This window comes from Oncorhynchus keta, chromosome 35 (genome assembly GCF_023373465.1).
Source record: "Oncorhynchus keta strain PuntledgeMale-10-30-2019 chromosome 35, Oket_V2, whole genome shotgun sequence".
Classification (NCBI taxonomy): domain Eukaryota; kingdom Metazoa; phylum Chordata; class Actinopteri; order Salmoniformes; family Salmonidae; genus Oncorhynchus; species Oncorhynchus keta.
Window position 1 is genome coordinate 29,811,244 of NC_068455.1, and position 17,291 is coordinate 29,828,534.

Here is a 17,291-nt window from a genome sequence, read left to right on the forward strand (position 1 = left end):
AACTAGACTGCATGACAGATTGAATATGTACTACTGTACTGCAATGTCATTGGGACCACTGTCAGCCCTCTGATTTCTCAGTGAGGTATGATATACTAACTACACCAGGACGGGTCAGAATCCGCAACATTGTAGGCCTATTTTTGTTTTTCAAACACTTTTCTTCTGGTTACCAAGGAGTTCTCCGCTATAATGCCATGTTAAATGAATTTCATTAAACCAAATAAGCCTTTGATATTCAGTTTTAATAAGGTTGAAATATTATGCGGCCAAACATTTAATATGCCATGCAAAATGTCAACATATAACATTCTAAATTACTTATAAACATATACAGTTCCATAAACCTTTATTCATTTGCTCACATTTGCTCCATTTAATATAACTTTAACAGCTCCAGAGGCCAGATATCCCCATTTTAGAAATATCATAAATCATGACAAAACATGTCAGACAGTCCAAGACTGGGTCAACATAGTTAAACTACACTACAATTATTTTAGAACATAGTGCTCTTTGAAGCAGAATAGCTACTGTATATGGAGTTCTATGACATTCTACCTTCTTCATCAATGCATTTATTCCACTCTGGTTTTCACGCTCTCTTCCTCTACCTCTTCAATTTCCTCCCCGACGTCTACGTTTCCATCCCTAAATCAGACATGTCGGTTAGAAAATGTCTATATTGTAACTGCATCAAAGTTTTGCTTGACTGCAGTATTTGTCTTCTTTTCACTAAATACTTTACAACAGTCTCACAGTATTATGTAATGCAACATTGTATATAGAACTATAACACATGGCGTCTGTGGATTTCCAGCTGCAGTGGTATTCCTATTGGCATTAGATATTGTATGACTAAAACTAATTGTTAGTTGGAAGACACTGCGACACAAACTTGTTGTCATTGTAGGTACCTTTTCTCCATGTCACTCTCAACACTTTGGTCATCAACATCGTCGTTGTTATCCAATATGAAGACGGGTGCCGTTCCAAACTCTTCTCCCTTTGTTTTGACAAACTGCTCATTCAAACCAGCTTCCCTCAGCTTGTCTCTGTATATACGCTCCGCGTCAGCCTTGGCGTTTTTCTAGAGCAATTCCATCAAAGGCCAGGGAATAGACAAGGTGCACAACAGTAAATAATACAACAGTTGACCGCTTAAAGGCTCTTCTCAAGTGTTTGCAATTCCAGAAAATGAGTTTCCAGGTCAATGCAAGCCCATAGTTTACCTGGGACACCTGTTCAAACAGGTAAGGACGGACAGTTACTCTGGCCTTTATATCCTGTAGCTCCTTCTTATACTCTCTCGTCCTTTGTTGGTCGGCCTCCCTACATGTACAGAGCCACATAAACATTAATTCAACATTAAGTACAGATCAACAACTCTTTAATCAGTCTGTTCTTTTCTGTTTTCATCTGAGGAATTTCCCAGTACTCACCGGTGCTGTTTCAGCTTCTCATGATACACCTCTTTCAGGCTGCTATGAGGGTCCATGACCTTGGCGCGGACAGCCACTGTCTTCTTCATGGCCTGAGACCTCTTCCTATGTCTCCGCATCCACACTGCACTCTCCTGCTCCTTGCTCTCTTTCTGCTCCACAGACTTTCTGATGAACCAGGGAGAGGACAGGACAGAGATGAGTATGACTATGTCCTGTATCTTTACTTATTGAGACAGACACACCTGATAATGAAGTTCACAGTTCCCCTTTACCTAATGGCCATACAGCGTTTCCTTGCTGCATCTGTGATGTAGGTGGGAAGCGTATCTGTAGACAGTGATGTTAAGCCTCCAAAGGAATTGCTTCTCTTCAAAACGGCACTGACTATGGGTTCCTAAGGACAAAAATAACACAAGGAAACAAAACATTTCCAAAGATAGAAAGAGAAATTTCATTTCAAGTTCTATTTGCAGAGTTCTACAGTAAGCTCACCTGTTCTTTTTCAGAGCTGCTTCTGCTTGGTCTTGAAGGCAGAGTTGACGTCCGCAGGTGGAAGGGCTGACACTTGGTAACATTTTTCCTCTCTGCCCTCTTCAGTGATTCCCTCTGAAAAGCCTTGTGCAGCCTGTCAAAATCAGGGACCTGGGAGTTGGTCTTTGGCTGGAAGGTAGGCTTCTGATCCAGGAAGGCCAGAACCTCCTTCTTAGTCCGTTGGGCGGTGCGTGGCTCCGGATTCTCAGTATGAGTTTGGTTCTCTATAGGTGCTGTGGACTTCCTCAAAGTCTCCTGGGCCCTCAGCTGAATGCGTACCTTCCTGCGTAGCTCCTCCTCTACAGAGCATACAGAATTTAATTAGAAAAAAATAAGATTTAGGGAGGATTATAATACTTTTATAATACAATTTACTGCACCTAAGCAAGATCTTTGGAGATATATTATTTAGGCAACACACCTTTTAAATGCTCAGAGACAGCATGGTCTTTGATTGCTTTCGGTACTGGTTTCCTGACATTGGTGGCTTTTTGAGACTGTGCCACTGTGCTTATCATTTGCATCAGCTTCTCTCTCTTCTTCTCATCTCTCTCCAGGAAGCTGAAGGGCTTCTGCATGGAGAGCAGGAAGTCCCTCCTCTGTTCATGGCCTTCCTTCCTCTCTTTCTGCCGCACCTGCGTCATCTCATCATAGAGGGGCAAAAACACATGGCCAGGCACAGGAACAGCACGAAACTTCCTCTGACATTCCGCCTCCTCTTTCTCCTCTTTGCTTTGTTGGAGCTGCTCTGTTTCTGTTGGGCCTTGGTGCTGAAGATGTTGTGGTCCTCTGTGTGAAACAGTTGTGGCAGAAGCCCAGGCTGCAGAAGATGTGAAAAACCTCCCTGACTGCCTGAGCTGTGTGGATTTCCTCGAGGTAGACCTCCTACCTGACATCAGTTCAGACATGGAACTGGATTTCCTCGGTCCCCTACATTTGAGATTGTTTTATTTAACATAGAACAATAGGATATTTGAGACTTACAAAACATATATATTGTGATAACTTATTTGCATCATTGGGTGACTTGACATACCTGGCCTGAGAGCTGAAAAACTCGTCCAGTTGTCTGTCAGCACTAGACTTCCTGTCAAAGCCTGCTGACAGCATAGAGTTCTGCTGGATCCTTTTCTCAAGGCCCTCTCTCTGTCTCCTCTCTGTCTCCTGCAGCTGCTGCGTGTGGGCCTCCTTCATCTCCTGCAGTTGGTGCTGAAGCAGCAGCTCTGAACTCAGGCCATCCTCCAGAAAAGCCTGCAGGTCAGCCATGTTCCTCTGCTCTTGCATCCTAGCAGCAGTGTGTCCTCCTGAACCCAACATTCACCAAACAGCTATGGAAAGAAGGAAAAAGGGAAGACATTTTTATATTTCAAAAACACCTTTTCCAAAAACACCTCCCACAGTGAGATAAACCCTTGTTTAGATCAGACATTTTAATTTACACAGAACTGTGTCCCACATTTGACCAATTAATGATAATTAATATCATGAAAAGTTATGCAAAACTCCAGCAGCGCATGATGTGAGCCTACGCAAGGGTTGCCCTAGCAACCAAACTGCTTCTCCAAAACATTGCCAGAGAAGTCATATTATATGTCTACGTTAACATAGTAGGCTACATGCTAAACTGTTTTAGGGCAGAAAATGTGTATTGTTACACAATGCATAACTACAATACATATTGAGATGACAATTTTGGAATATTGTAAAATAGAAAATATAACCTGATGCTCGTGCACTTTAGAACTACAGCATACTTATTCCAGTGGATTATTATTATTATAATTATTGTCCATTGTTGTCCATCTCTTCTTGCTTCTCTGCTTCACAACAAAGACTGTCATGTATCGACATCATATATTGACTGTTACAAAGTAATAACTTCGAATCACTGGATGATGTTTCGCTACTTGTTGTCAAAGCTAAGATATTTGACTCCACCCCCTGGTACATTCTAATGTTTGATTGGCTGAAGTAAACGCTTGCTGTATCTCGATCTATACCTCAGTCATCTCGATTGGGCACTATCATGTTGACACATTTGTAACACATTTTTTTATTAAAGAAGCGCCTTAACTATTCCTTCTACATTGTCCTCCTGAATAAAACGGAATTATGTTTAAATATCAATAGCACCAAAGTGCGGACAAGTTGTGAAGTGAAACTTGTGCGGTTCCTTTTTCTGATTGGTTGAGCACTACAGGAAGTTCTTGCCTCTTACGTATGTCAAAATATACAACATGGCTGCATTATAGAATGGACACAGCTGCGATTAGTAGGACATATTCAAGGGGAAACATTTCGTTCTGATTCTAAACAATACAGTTGGAGTTCGTTTAAGGGTTAGACGAGTACCACGTCGTTACGTTGTTTTAAAGATGCATAGTCTCACTAAAACGGCACTGTCTTTCAATGGAATCGGGCGGCGGTGTGTTGCTCTGAACCGTTTTTCAGAAACAAGAATCATTTGCAGAGGACTCACGTGCACAGCAGAACACGGGGAACATGAAAATGAGCTCTATGATGTCATTATATCTGGAGGAGGGATGGTTGGGACCGCTATGGCTTGTTCTTTAGGTGAGTCGAGGTGATCTCCTGATGCTGCCCAGTCAAACTGCCCCTATTTGCCCCCCATCTAAAGGAGGAGGAGCCGTCATTCCGCTGCTGGATGCAAATTCTCAGACTTCATCCTCACAACTAAGTTGCAGTTGTGGCTTTGTTGCTGATTTACACCATACAGCATTTGCCTTAGTTCTGTGTTGCTAAACAAGTAAGGTATAATTAAGACAAACATGCAGAGGAACTTTAAGTTCTTGTTCTCATGGCACCACTAGTGATGCCAAAATGTAGGCTGTATCAATGCTACTCCCACCACAACTTTTAATCTGTCTGTTTATCATTTTGGACGGAGCATCAATCAAGTTTATGCATCCTCGTTATTGTTGACAGGCTTGGATCCAAACTTGGAGGGGAAGAAGATTCTTTTGCTTGAAGCAGGCAACAAGAAAGTGATGGACAAGGTCCCAGACGCCTACAGTACAAGAGTCAGCTCCATCAGCCCGGGCTCTGCCACCCTCCTCAGTGGTACACAACCATATTACGAAACACTATTATCATCTTCCCTGAGAAAGTAATCTCTCTAATGGCATTAGAATCTCTGTTTTCCATTGACCAGCCAATAGCATCAGAAAAATTTAGGGAACCTCTCTGCAAACAGATACACATGGCTGCAATAGTATGAGCTTCATAAAGTACAGTATGGGTGAAGAGTTGTGTGTAGATCGTATGGTAGTTGTCTATTATTTGTCAGGGTTGGTTTATCCGTTTGAAAAGAACAGTACATCTTGTCCAATGACAAAAGAGCTCATGTTTAAGTGGCCAGCTTCCTGTCTGATTAAGCCTATTTGTGGTGTGGCTCAGTATAAAAGGTTGTCAGGAAGTAGGTTAGTGATCAGGCCCAGCTTGTCTAGTCACACATGCTTAGCAGGGATCATATCTGGCCTCTAGTCTACATCAATCATTGATAGAATCCTCTCAACTATTATTCATGTCTCCTTGGGTTTTACTTGGACACCCTGATGATGTGCTGCATGTCAATAAGGAAGTGAAGGAAGTGATTTGGATATGGCTATGTCAAGCCCAGTTAAATTGACTTGAATGTATACTGAACAAAAATGTAAATGCAACATGCAACCATTTCCAAGATTTTACTGAGTCACAGTTCATATAAGGAAATCAGTCAATTGAAATAAATTCATTAGGCCCTAATCTATGGATTTCACATGACTGGGAATACATACACTACATGGTCATAAGTATGTGGACAGTTGCTGGTCGAACATCTAATTACAAAATCATGGGCATTAATATGGAGTTGGTCCCCGTTTTGCTGCTAAAACATCCCCCACTCTTCTGGGAAGGCTTTCCACTAGATTTTGAAACATTCCTGCGGGGATTTTCTTCCATTCAACAAAACTGATGGGGTGGGGGTCAGGGCACTGCAGGCCAGTCAAGTTCTTCCACACCGATCTCAACAAACCATTTATGTATGGACCTCGCTTTGTGCACGGGGGCATTATCATGCTGAAACAGGAAAGGGCCTTCCACAATGTTGGAAGCACAGAATTGTCTAGAATGTATTTGAATGCTGTTGCATTAAGATTTCCCTTCACTGGAACTAAAGAGCCTAGTCCGAACCATGAAAAACGGCCCTATAATTTTTCCCCCACCATCAAATTTTACAGTTGGCACTATGCATTGGGGCAAGTAGCGTTTTCCTGGCATCTGACAAATCTGGGATTGACGGTCGGACTCCTAGATGTTGAAGCGTGATTCATCACGCCAGAGAACACGTTTCCACTGCTCCATAATCCAATGGTGGCGAGCTTTACACCACTTCAGCCAATGCTTGTCATTGGACACAGTGATCTTAGACTTGTGTGCGGCTGCTCTGCCATGGAAACCCATTTCATGATGCTCCCAGGGAACCGCTCTTGTGCTGTTCGGGAGTTTGGAACTCGGTAGTGAGTTTTGCAACCAAGGACAGATTATTTTTTACACGCTTCAGCACTCGGTGGGTCCCGTTCTGTGAGCTTGTGTGGCCTACCACTTCTCGGCTGAGCCATTGTTGATCCTAGACGTTTCCACTTAACAATAACATCACTAACAGTTGACCAGGGAAGCTCAATTTTATATATCTGTCAGCAACTGGTGTGGCTAAAATAGCAGAATCCAGTAATTTGAAGGGGTGTGCACATACCTTTGGTCATGTAGTGTATATGGATTTGTTGGTCACAGATACCTTTTTTTTAAAGGTAGGGGCGTGGATCAGAACCAGTCAGTATCTGGTGTGACCACCATTCGCTTCGTGCAAGCGCAACACTTTTTTTGCATAGTGTTGATCAGGCTGTTGATTGTGGCCTGTGGAATGTTGGCCCACTCCTCTTCAATGGCTGTGCGAAGTTGCTGGATATTGGCGGGAATTGGAACACGCTGTTTTATACATCGATCCAAAGCATCCAAAACAATGGGTGATATGTCTGGTGAGTTTGCAGGCCACGGAAGAACCTGGACATTTACAGCTTCCAGAACTTGTATACAAATATTTGCAACATGAGGCCGTGCATTATCATGCCGAACCATGAGGTGATGGCGGCAGATGAATGGCACAACAATGGGCTTCAGGATCTTGTCACGGTATCTCTGTGCATTCAAATTGCCATCGATAAAGTTCAATTATGTTTGTTGCCCGTAGCTTATGCCTGCCTATACAATAACCCCACTGCCGTTGACATCAGCAAACAGCTTGCCCACACAACGCCATGCATGTAATATGCAGTTGTGAGGCCGGTTGGATGTACTGCCAAATATTCTAAAATGACATTGGAGGTGGCTTATGGTAGAGAAATGAACATTAAATTCTCTGGCAACAGCGCTGGTGGACATTCCTGCAGTTAGCATGCCAATCGCAAGCTGCCTCAACTTGAGATGTCTGTGGCATTGTGTTGAGTGACACAACTGCACATTTTAGAGTTGCCTTTTATTGTCCCCAGCACAAGATGTACCTGTGTAATGATCATGCTGTTTAATCAGCTTCTTGATATGCCACACCTGTCAGGTGGATGGATTATCTTGGTAAAGAAGAAATACTCATGAACAGGGATGTAGACAAATTTGTGCTCAACTTTTGAGAGGAATAAGCTTTTCTGCATATGGAACATTTCAGGGATCTTTTACTTCAGTTGATGAAACATGGGACCAACACTTCACATGTTGCATTTATATTTTTGTTGACTTCGCCCACTTGAGTTCTTGTCTCATTTAATCAAACTCCTCTAACAAGTAATTATGGGTCTTTTACGCCTCATACATAACATCCCTATATTTGATAGATCTTGTATTCTATTTAAATGTTGTGTGTGCCTTTCAGGTGTTGGTGCATGGGATCACATTATGAACATGAGATGTAAGCCCTATCAGAAGATGCAGGTCAGTTCTTGGAAACTCCAAGCCCAAAAGTTATTTTTTATTGAGAAGCCCATTTAGGTCGTTAGTTATACTGCTATATACTTACTCTCATTCTCCATGCATCAGTAACTTGTTTGGATATAAAGGAAAATTGTATCTCCCCTGCCATTTAACCTCTACTCAATCATGTACTTTACAATGCCATTTCCCTCGAGCATGTAATTGTTAACAAAGAAAAAGCAACCCCAATGGCGGTTTAAAACATGCATTTTGTTCATTCCTCTGCCCAATTTATATGTCCTCAGAGGCCATGCAAATGCCAGGGTGCCTCAAACCCCAAAGGACAGGAGGTCAATTTAAAACGATGATCAAAGCTCCCTGGCTTAGTGAAATGTTTTTTTTTTCCACCTCTGGCCACAATGGCAGAGTATTTATTTATTTATTTATTTAATTAGGATCATATTTAATAGGAAAAGTACATCTATTTGGCATCTTCAACTAGGCGTTCATCCCCTGTGTGTACTAATTCTAAAGATGAATGTGACAAACAGGAGGCAGAAGATGGAAGATGACAGGATGTGTGGATGTCAGTAGCAAAGTGACCCTGTTTTACAGCTGTGGGTACAGGCTGAGTCCCTTCTGTAAGATGTGGTCAGTTTATACCAAAGAAAAAAACACAGGGTTTCTCTCATGGCCAAGGATGTCATCATAAAATGTAATATGGTGATTATGGTGATATACCTCTTCCATAATTCCTTTACTGCTCTGCTCCTTTTTTTGATTGTTTGTTTGCAGATGCATATTACAAGGATAGAGGAGCAGCGCGTTGAGGTTACCCCCAAAAAAAATCTTCATTCTCTATCTTCATTCTCTAGTTAACTACTGACTGAAGAAGGAAAAATAACCTGAATATTAGTAGGCCATTTCCAATGGTCTCTCTTCTGTCTGGGTGTTAAGGTGGAAAGATAAGCAGGTTTTAAAGCTCCCAAATGGGATTACTCCGAGCAAAGAGGACAATAAGTACATAGCAACATATTCCTTATCAACAGAAGTATATTTTTCTCCAACATAAAAAACTCCTTGGAATTTGCAGTTTGGTTTCATTAAATCTTTCAAGCAGCCAACCACAAGTTGGAAACCCACCACCATTAGTGTTTTTTTTTTTTTTTTTTGTAGGGTAAAACCCACTACTTTTATGTTGGGGGTGGGGGGTAGTTTAGCTGTGTTACTTCTGAATGATAAGGTCTGAGAGAGAGTCCTACATAAGCATAACCACTTCCCTACGTCACATGAAAAGTCTTTTCATTTACCATCTCAGAAATGATGTGCCTCAATTATGTGTTTTATTTTGACACTCAACTTTTTGGGGATAACCAATATTTACCCGCTCGGTAATGTTAACAAAAGTGTTCTGTCGGGCCAAAAATATTGCCATACATCCACATCACAAATGGCATTTCATCGTGCATCAGTAAGCTCCCTAAGTCAACCATAGAACTAGAAGGGTGTTGTTGACCTTTCTAGATCTTAGTTTGGTAATTTAAGTAGTGGTTGCCAAGCTCTGGCTGCAGCTGAACAAATTTGATGTGTTCAGTTCAATTAGGCTGTGGCTCTTTGGCCGGCTTAATATAGGGAATGGGGATGCATTTAAGGATAGAGTTCTTGACCACAGGGATAATTGATTTCTCATTTAGGTTTGGGATGCCTGCTCTGATGCCCTGATTACATTTGATAAGGAGAACCTGCAGGACGAGATGGCATACATTGTGGAGAACAACATCATTGTGGCAGCCCTGACGAAGCAGCTGGAGAATCTCTCTGGTAAGAAAAGCAGCGCCACACACAGTCCAGTTGCATTGATGATTTGTCCATGAAACGCTCACTATGCACAAGTAGTCATGTGACTCTCCTTAGAAGAGATCTTGAGTTCATTGACATCCTGTTAATGAGCACTGGGTCTGGCAGCTCATGTTATGTCACCACATTTGTTCCATCCTGTCCCTGTGTTTTGTTTATTTGTATTTTCCCCAGTGTCCGTTTTTAAAGACCAGTGCAGCTCTTGGACACATCCAGGTTTTTCCTGCTATTTCAATCAAGTTCCATATTTCCTGTGTGCCAGTTAGTGCACTCTATAGACCGGGTGCCATGTAAAGGCACGTGCAGTTGTCCAATGACCTATTTCACATTGACATGTGCTCCCACGCCATTAAGGATGCTAAAGTGCTGACGTGCTTCTACACCTGCATTGCTTGCTGTTTGGGGTTTTAGGCAGGGTTTCTGTACAGCACTTTGAGATATCAGCTGATGTACGAAGGGCTATATAAATACATTTGATTTGATTTGACGTTGTGCTGTTGTTGTTGAAATTAGGCCGACTTTTTGGAGGTTCAGAAAGGAAACCTTAGCACTGCCTTGCGTCCGACTGTAAAACAGCATATTTATAAATGGGCTTTTCTACATTTTGCACTAAACAGATGTGTGGTTGCAGGCAACAGGTTTTCCTTAAAGGCATCATGTTGGTCCTCTACTTAATTTTTTCTTCCTTTGGCCATGATGTTTCTCTGCTTCTGAGGCAGTACATGAAAAGCGTGCACTAAGTTCGCTAGTTTGGTAGTAACTCTGCTCTCCAGTCACTGCAGGCCAATATTTGTCGCTCGTGTTCAGGAACCAGTAGTCAATCTGCAAATGGGAACCTCTCCAAGTGGGCAACGCCAAGTGTAATTCCAGATACTTTCATGTTTGGGATGACCGACTACTGGCAGCAAGCGGAAAGTGTGGAATTGTCTGCTTGTAGATAAACACTATTAATCAATGCTATGCGGCAAGCCAAGACCATTTAAGAAGATTGTCAATGTGAGCTTCGGCAGCTGGTGCCTGCCAGAGAGGCAAACCAGTGGTATTTTACAAGGTGGTTTGTAGATCTTCCACTGCCTTAGTCACTTACAGCCAAACCTTACTCTATTTTTTTCCTTTTTGGAGAAAACAAGTAGCAAAGTCTTCTTAAAATTTATTTTAAATGTAATTTATTTTACCTCCCTTTTTCCCCAATTTCGTGGTATCCAATTGTTAGTAGCTACTATCTTGTCTTATCGCTACAACTCCCGTACGGGCTCGGGAGAGACGAAGGTTGAAAGTCATGCGTCCTCCGATACCCAACCAAGCCACACTGCTTCTTAACACAGCGCGCATCCAACCCGGAAGCCAGCCGCACCAATGTGTCGGAGGATACACCGTGCACCTGGCAACCTTGGTTGGCGCGCACTGCGCCCGGCCCGCCACAGGAGTCTCTGGTGTGAGATGAGACAGGGATATCCCTACCGGCCAAGCCCTCCCTAACGCGGACGACGCTATGCCAATTGTGCGTAGTCACAGAGCCTGGGACTCACAAAGGCAGTGTTGATGGAGTCCACGAAGCTCTCCTCATCCAGCTGCAGTAGCTCCTCTGCATGGCGGTGGCTGGTCGACCACACCAAAGAGCTCTGAACCCAGAGTCTCTGGTGTACAAGTAGCAAAGTCTTGATTAGTGTGACCAATTGTGATGAAAAATACTTACTGGCCCCTTCCTTGTTTAGTGAAAATGATTCTCTGTGGTGAACCCAAAATTCCCTTGTTTAGTGAAAAATGATTCTCTGTGGTGAACCCAAAATCCCCTTGTTTAGTGAAAAATGATTCTCTGTGGTGAACCCAAAATCCCCTTGGCTCTGCTTTAGACCATTTCCTTTCTCTGTGTTCGGTCTCTCAGATCAGGTGAGGGTCCAGTACAAATCCAAGGTGGTGAAATACACCTGGCCCAAGTCCCACCAGGTAGCTGACGCCATCCCCTGGGTTCAGGTCACCCTGGCCAACGGACAGACTCTTCAAACCAAACTACTGGTCAGTCCATCCTGAGTAGTAACTCTTTTATTTTTTATGTTTAAAAAAAATATTTTTGCCTTTGACATAATGCTCTAGGATGTAACTGCTGTGATTGGCTGGTTTGCAGATTGGAGCAGATGGGCCAAATTCGATGGTAAGGCGGGAGGCGGGGATACCCACGGTCAAGTGGAATTACGACCAATCAGCTGTTGTGGCTGTCCTGCATCTGTCTGAGGTGAGATTTACATCTTACAACCTGTCTATTTCATGAAGAAACATGGAGGCCATATTAATTGTTATCATGTGTTTCTATAGCCAACAGAGAACAATGTTGCCTGGCAGAGGTTCCTTCCAACAGGCCCCATAGCAATGTTACCAGTAAGTTTGTATCATAGGTTCAAAGTGCAGCTGAGCTCTTTGATTTTTTCTGTCCCTTAATCTTAACCAACGTCCCCTTCTCTCTTGTGGCTGTAGTTGTCAGACACAGAGAGCTCTTTGGTGTGGTCGACCAGCCACCGCCATGCAGAGGAGCTACTGCAGCTGGATGAGGAGAGCTTCGTGGACTCCATCAACACTGCCTTTGTGAGTCCCGGACTGACCCCACCGAATCAGATAATGATTAGGAACAATTGCCTTTATACAGCAGAGAAAGAAATGGATTTCTGATACATTTGTATGCGTTATGAATAGTACATTTTATGAACGGAAATCCTCTTGTTACCAACATGCTGCAAGTGCACCAATGAACCGGTTAGCCAATGCCAATGGGTGCACTTGTCACTGTTTTCTGTTTACTCTACATCATACATGTAGACAATACCAACATTTTGCCAGCATAAAGTTGCTTTCCCAAGCCTGCTATTTTTACTGGTCCTGCCGATGGGGTCACCACGGTTGTCATGCTTGGTTTCAGGCCTGGTTTGCTAATTAAACCTGTGGTCTGCCAGTTGGTCATTACTGCATGGAATGTTTTTTAAACTAAGCTAATTCAACAGCAGGCCTGACCAGCCTCTTCTTTTAATTAGCAAGGGTCCTGTAACGCTGCCAAACCATTTTGTTAGTGAGGAAAAGTACACTCACTCTGCATTTCTCCTCTAGTTTGTTTCTTTAACTTCTCTCTTATCTCTGTCTACCACGCCCCTCTATCTCTCCTGTACCCCTGTCTCTTCCTCTACCTGCTGTTTCTACGTCTCTCTTTCGCTCTTCCTCTCTCCCTCCATCTCTTTCTCTCTCTCTCTCTCGCTCTCTCTCGTCTCTTTCTGCCAGTGGAGTAATGAGAACCACAGTGAGCTGGTGGAGACTGCTGGCTCTCTGTTCCGCACTGCCCTGTCAGTCCTCATGCCGTCTGCAGGCTCGGCACGCCAGCTACCGCCCAGCGTGGCCGGGATCGGCCCGAAGAGTCGGGTCATGTTCCCCCTGGGCATGGGCCATGCGTCAGAGTACATCAGGCACCGGGTGGCACTCATCGGGTAAATCCCCACTCACCCCTGGGGACACGCCATTATTGAACTTCACATCAGTTTGCTTTAGAAAACTGTGACTTGATATTTGACCTGGCATTTTGTAAATGTAAGGATTATATGCCCTTATTCTATGAAGGTATAACGGGATCATATAAAAAAAAAATAGATACTTATCAACTGCAAAAAAAAAAAAAAAGGTGAATGCCTTTATCCAATTATTTCTGTCTATTTGAAGGGAATGCTTGCTTTGATCCTACCCTGTAGATGAGGTGACTAGATTTACACGGCGGGGGTCTTTATTTTTCTTTGCAGCGATGCAGCACACCGCGTCCACCCTCTAGCTGGCCAGGGAGCCAACCTGGGCTTTGGGGATGTGGCCTGCCTCACTCAGCTCCTGAGCCAGGCGGCCTTTAACGGGAAGGATCTGGGTTAGTGACTACCCTAAACAGACTCCAAACACAGTAGCCGTAGCCAGTGGTTTCTCAGAAGCTCTTTTCCACAGCCCAGGCTGGGACGCTTACTGTTGATCTTGATTATAAAAAGAACAGTCTTTATTTGATGTTTTTTTTCATATAGTTCTTGGCAGAAAGGTCAGTTCATAGAAATAGAAATCCTGTTATGTGAATATTTGTATTTGTTCTGAATAGCTCCAATGCAGAAAACGCATTAACAATGTACACAGGTCCAGAAACTCTTTTCTCCATGATTTCTTAACCCCTGGTGTTTTGCTCGGCCTGTGTTGTGTTGTGCAGGGGCCATGCAGCACCTGTTGGAATATGAGACAGAGCGCCAGCGACACAACCTGCCCATGATGGCTGCCATCGACCTGATGAAACGACTGTACTCTACTAACGCTGCCCCCATGGTTGTCTTACGCACCTTCGGTCTGCAGGCCACGAATGCACTGCCAGCCATGAAAGTTAGTATGCTGTTTCCTCTTTAACCCCGCCTTTCTCGAATGTCATGTCCCTTGTCAAAGTGAACCCACAACACTTGTTCAAGTAGAAGCCATCTCTTCTTCCATTCCCAAGGTTTGGCCACATGTCAGAAGTAAGCCCCACCTTGGCTTCGTTCATGACCCCACCCGATCCTGACCTTTTTTCTGATTACATGTCTTTTTACTTCAGCTCTGCCTATAATTTACATGGTTGTCAACTTACTACTACGGCAGCTGAGTTTAGCCCCAAATGTAATGTTACAGAAAGTGTGTGGGTGGGGTGCAGGGCTGGCCCCGGGGATGTGTTACAGTGGTGTTGGCTTGTGTTTTCACACCCCTTTTATTACAGACCGCTTCTGTGAAATGGCTTTATTCCCTACTAAGTGATTCAGACCAAAGCAACCGTAAATGGTTGTAAAGGCATTTCTCTCTGGAGACCCAAAGTTATGCTTGACATTTTTCCATATTAAATGTTGAGTTTACAGATCTCGTATACAGAGGTTTGTAGTGCCACTTTTTTTCAGATGGGAAAGATGCTAGTCATTGTTTTTTGTAGAACTTGCTAGTGCTATACGTGGCTGTTGGATTCCTGTATTTGTGGAGAGGTATGGATGAATTGACAAAATGGATGTTTAGATTTGTGAGTTCATGTTCTTTCTCTCCAGGCTCAGATCATGGCGTTTGCAAGCAAGTGACACACACTGGTCCTGCCGTTTCAGTTTGATGGTACGCCAATGACTTTGTGAATGGAATGTAAAAGTGTAAATTAATAAAGTTATTTTATGCTCTGTTATTACTGCGCGTCTTTCTTTGTGTGAAGATGATTTTGGGTTTTTCTAAGCATTTCCGGGGCAGCAGGTAGTCTAGTGGTTAGATTTTTACAATGATTTTACTTGGCATGTCAGTTAAGAACAAGTTCTTATTTTCAATGATGGCCTAGGACCAGTGCATTAACTGCCTTGTTCCGGGGCAGAATGACAGATTTTTACCTTGTCATTCAATCTTGTAACCTTTCGGTTACTAGGCCAACGCTCTAACCACTAAGCTACCGAAAGGTTGCTAGATCGAATCCCCGAGCTGACAAGGTAAAAATCTGTCATTCTGCCCCTGAATTAGGCAGTAAACCCAGTGTTCCCAGGTAGGCCGTCATTGTTAATGAGAATTTGTTCTTAACTGACTTGCCTAGTTAAGGTAAAAACTAATTAAATATCCTGTATCCCAGTTTCACAAAACATTATGAACACATGCTCTTTCCATGACAGACTGACCAGGTGAAGGTTTTCATCCCTTATTGATGTCACTTGTTAAATTCGCTTCAATCAGTGTAGATGAAGGGGAGGAGACCGGTTAAAGAAGGATTTTGAAGCTTTGAGACAAGCGAGACAGTTCACCCTCTATCAAGAAAAAATGTTTTAAGTGCCTTTGAATGGGATATGGTTGTAGGTGCCGGACGCACTGGTTTGTGTCGAACTGTATTAGGAACGGTCCACCACCCAAAGGACATCCAGTCAACTTGACACAACTGTGGGACGCATTGGAGTTAACATGGTCCAGCATCCCTGTTGAACAATTTCAACAAAGTCCATGCCCTGATGAATTGGGGTGTTCATCTCAATATTAGGAAGGTGTTCTTAATGTTTTGTACGCTGTATATTGGGCTATTTAAAGACTGAACATGTTAGGGAAAACAAATACACTTTTAGTATTTTATTGAAACATACATGTATAGTGTATACACACATTTTACTTGCACCAGGTTTTCATAAAATATTGACATGATCTGTCAAACAGTTCACCTTAAAGCATAGTGAACATTATGCAGCAGAAAGAACGTTTTCATCTGCAAAGTCGAAGCAGTTACAGACTGGTAAGTATTTTACTAATACAGGTTTACTTTGTAGTTTTATATACAGCAGAAGTTATTGGACAGATAGCGGCTATGATTGCCAGGAGCAATTAATACAGCAAAGTTGCATTTTGTACAGATTGCAACAGCATTTTAAATATTTGTACAGTTCACAAGAAGAAAATGACAAACAGTATTAAGCATTGTGTGTCTTGAACCAAGAGCTATATTCCTACAAATGAACGATTAATGGGTTGAAGGTCTGATATACATGACATGCTTAGACACTAATAATAACATTATGACTGGTTGCTGAATACAGCAACAAGCTAAACCTCTGACAGGGTCCTGTCGTCATGCACACGGCTGATGGAACAATGATCATTTAGTGTGCCACCGTAGACAACACAAATAACAGAGTTCACCAACAGTCAGAAACAAGTCACTCCCTCTGATTCAACACCACCGGCCATCCTACACAAGGCCACACATCTACCAAGGCAGCACATTTAAACATTAACACCATACATGCACCATACAGTATTCATGTTTCAAATGCAAGACTTACTCAGTGAGAACACTATCGTCTCCCCCCTCTGAGCTTTACTTGCCTCCTGAGTTGTTGCAAATTGGACACCTCCCTTTAACATGGATGGATATGAACAACTCTGTAAACATCCAAGCAACAGATCTCAAATACAGTATTTGCAGTTAAAGTGTTCTGTGCAAAGTATGAGGGGGGAAGCTTTGGCTAAGTCATTTCAACCATCTATTGTTATAAGCCTTGTGAGGGGAAATGTCTTATCCACTTGTCCTACAGTATAATGTACTGGAAAGACATTTCCAGATAGAATGAGTTGCAGTTTAACATTTACCATTGATTTTGGAAGGAAAGTGATCTGGGTAGATTCTCCACCCAAGTCCAGGATCCTCACTGTCATTCCTGCAACCCATTTTTTCAAATATTCCACTGTACTTTACAGTGCACTCCATGACCAAAGTTCTCTCAATACCTTACTAGTCGCATTGCTTTTAAATACTCACTCACACACTCAAAGGTAGCCAAATAAGACTGCATTTCAGGTCAGACAGCCCTAAGGAAGCGAAAATGTAAACGCTTGTTTTGCAAAAATAAAGTCAACTCACTAATTATGGGTTAAACATACAGTAGAAATAGCTGTCCTTCCTTATAAAAAATATAGTGATTTCTTTGTCAACAGTTCTTGAATTATTTGCAGGAGATTGCTGAG

General features: G+C 42.7%; 2 protein-coding genes across 3 annotated transcripts; one reads left to right on the forward strand and one right to left on the reverse strand.

Annotated features, from left to right (window-relative positions):
* Window positions 1–224: 224 nt before the first annotated feature.
* Window positions 225–3,909, reverse strand: fam161b (FAM161 centrosomal protein B). Of its 2 annotated transcripts, none has more exons than XM_035752275.2 (9): window positions 3,731–3,909; window positions 3,013–3,304; window positions 2,398–2,906; window positions 1,938–2,275; window positions 1,718–1,839; window positions 1,443–1,610; window positions 1,233–1,332; window positions 918–1,090; window positions 225–651 (listed from the first exon to the last, which is right to left on the reverse strand). In XM_035752275.2, the coding sequence occupies exons 2-9, from the start codon at window positions 3,291–3,293 to the stop codon at window positions 579–581; spliced, it is 1,764 nt and encodes a 587-aa protein (XP_035608168.1). In that variant the 5' UTR covers window positions 3,294–3,304; window positions 3,731–3,909; the 3' UTR covers window positions 225–578. The 2 variants fall into 2 exon arrangements, with proteins under 2 accessions (XP_035608168.1, XP_035608167.1); XM_035752274.2 differs by having other exon boundaries at window positions 3,698–3,909.
* Window positions 3,910–4,184: 275 nt separating this feature from the next.
* On the forward strand, window positions 4,185–14,988 carry coq6 (coenzyme Q6 monooxygenase). The gene is made up of 12 exons (XM_035752277.2): window positions 4,185–4,550; window positions 4,923–5,057; window positions 7,903–7,961; window positions 9,635–9,761; window positions 11,683–11,813; window positions 11,923–12,030; window positions 12,111–12,173; window positions 12,270–12,377; window positions 13,062–13,264; window positions 13,571–13,686; window positions 14,011–14,177; window positions 14,861–14,988. Exons 1-12 carry the CDS (start codon window positions 4,352–4,354, stop codon window positions 14,888–14,890), a joined length of 1,446 nt encoding a protein of 481 aa, XP_035608170.1. The 5' UTR covers window positions 4,185–4,351; the 3' UTR covers window positions 14,891–14,988.
* The last annotated feature ends 2,303 nt before the right edge of the window (window positions 14,989–17,291 follow it).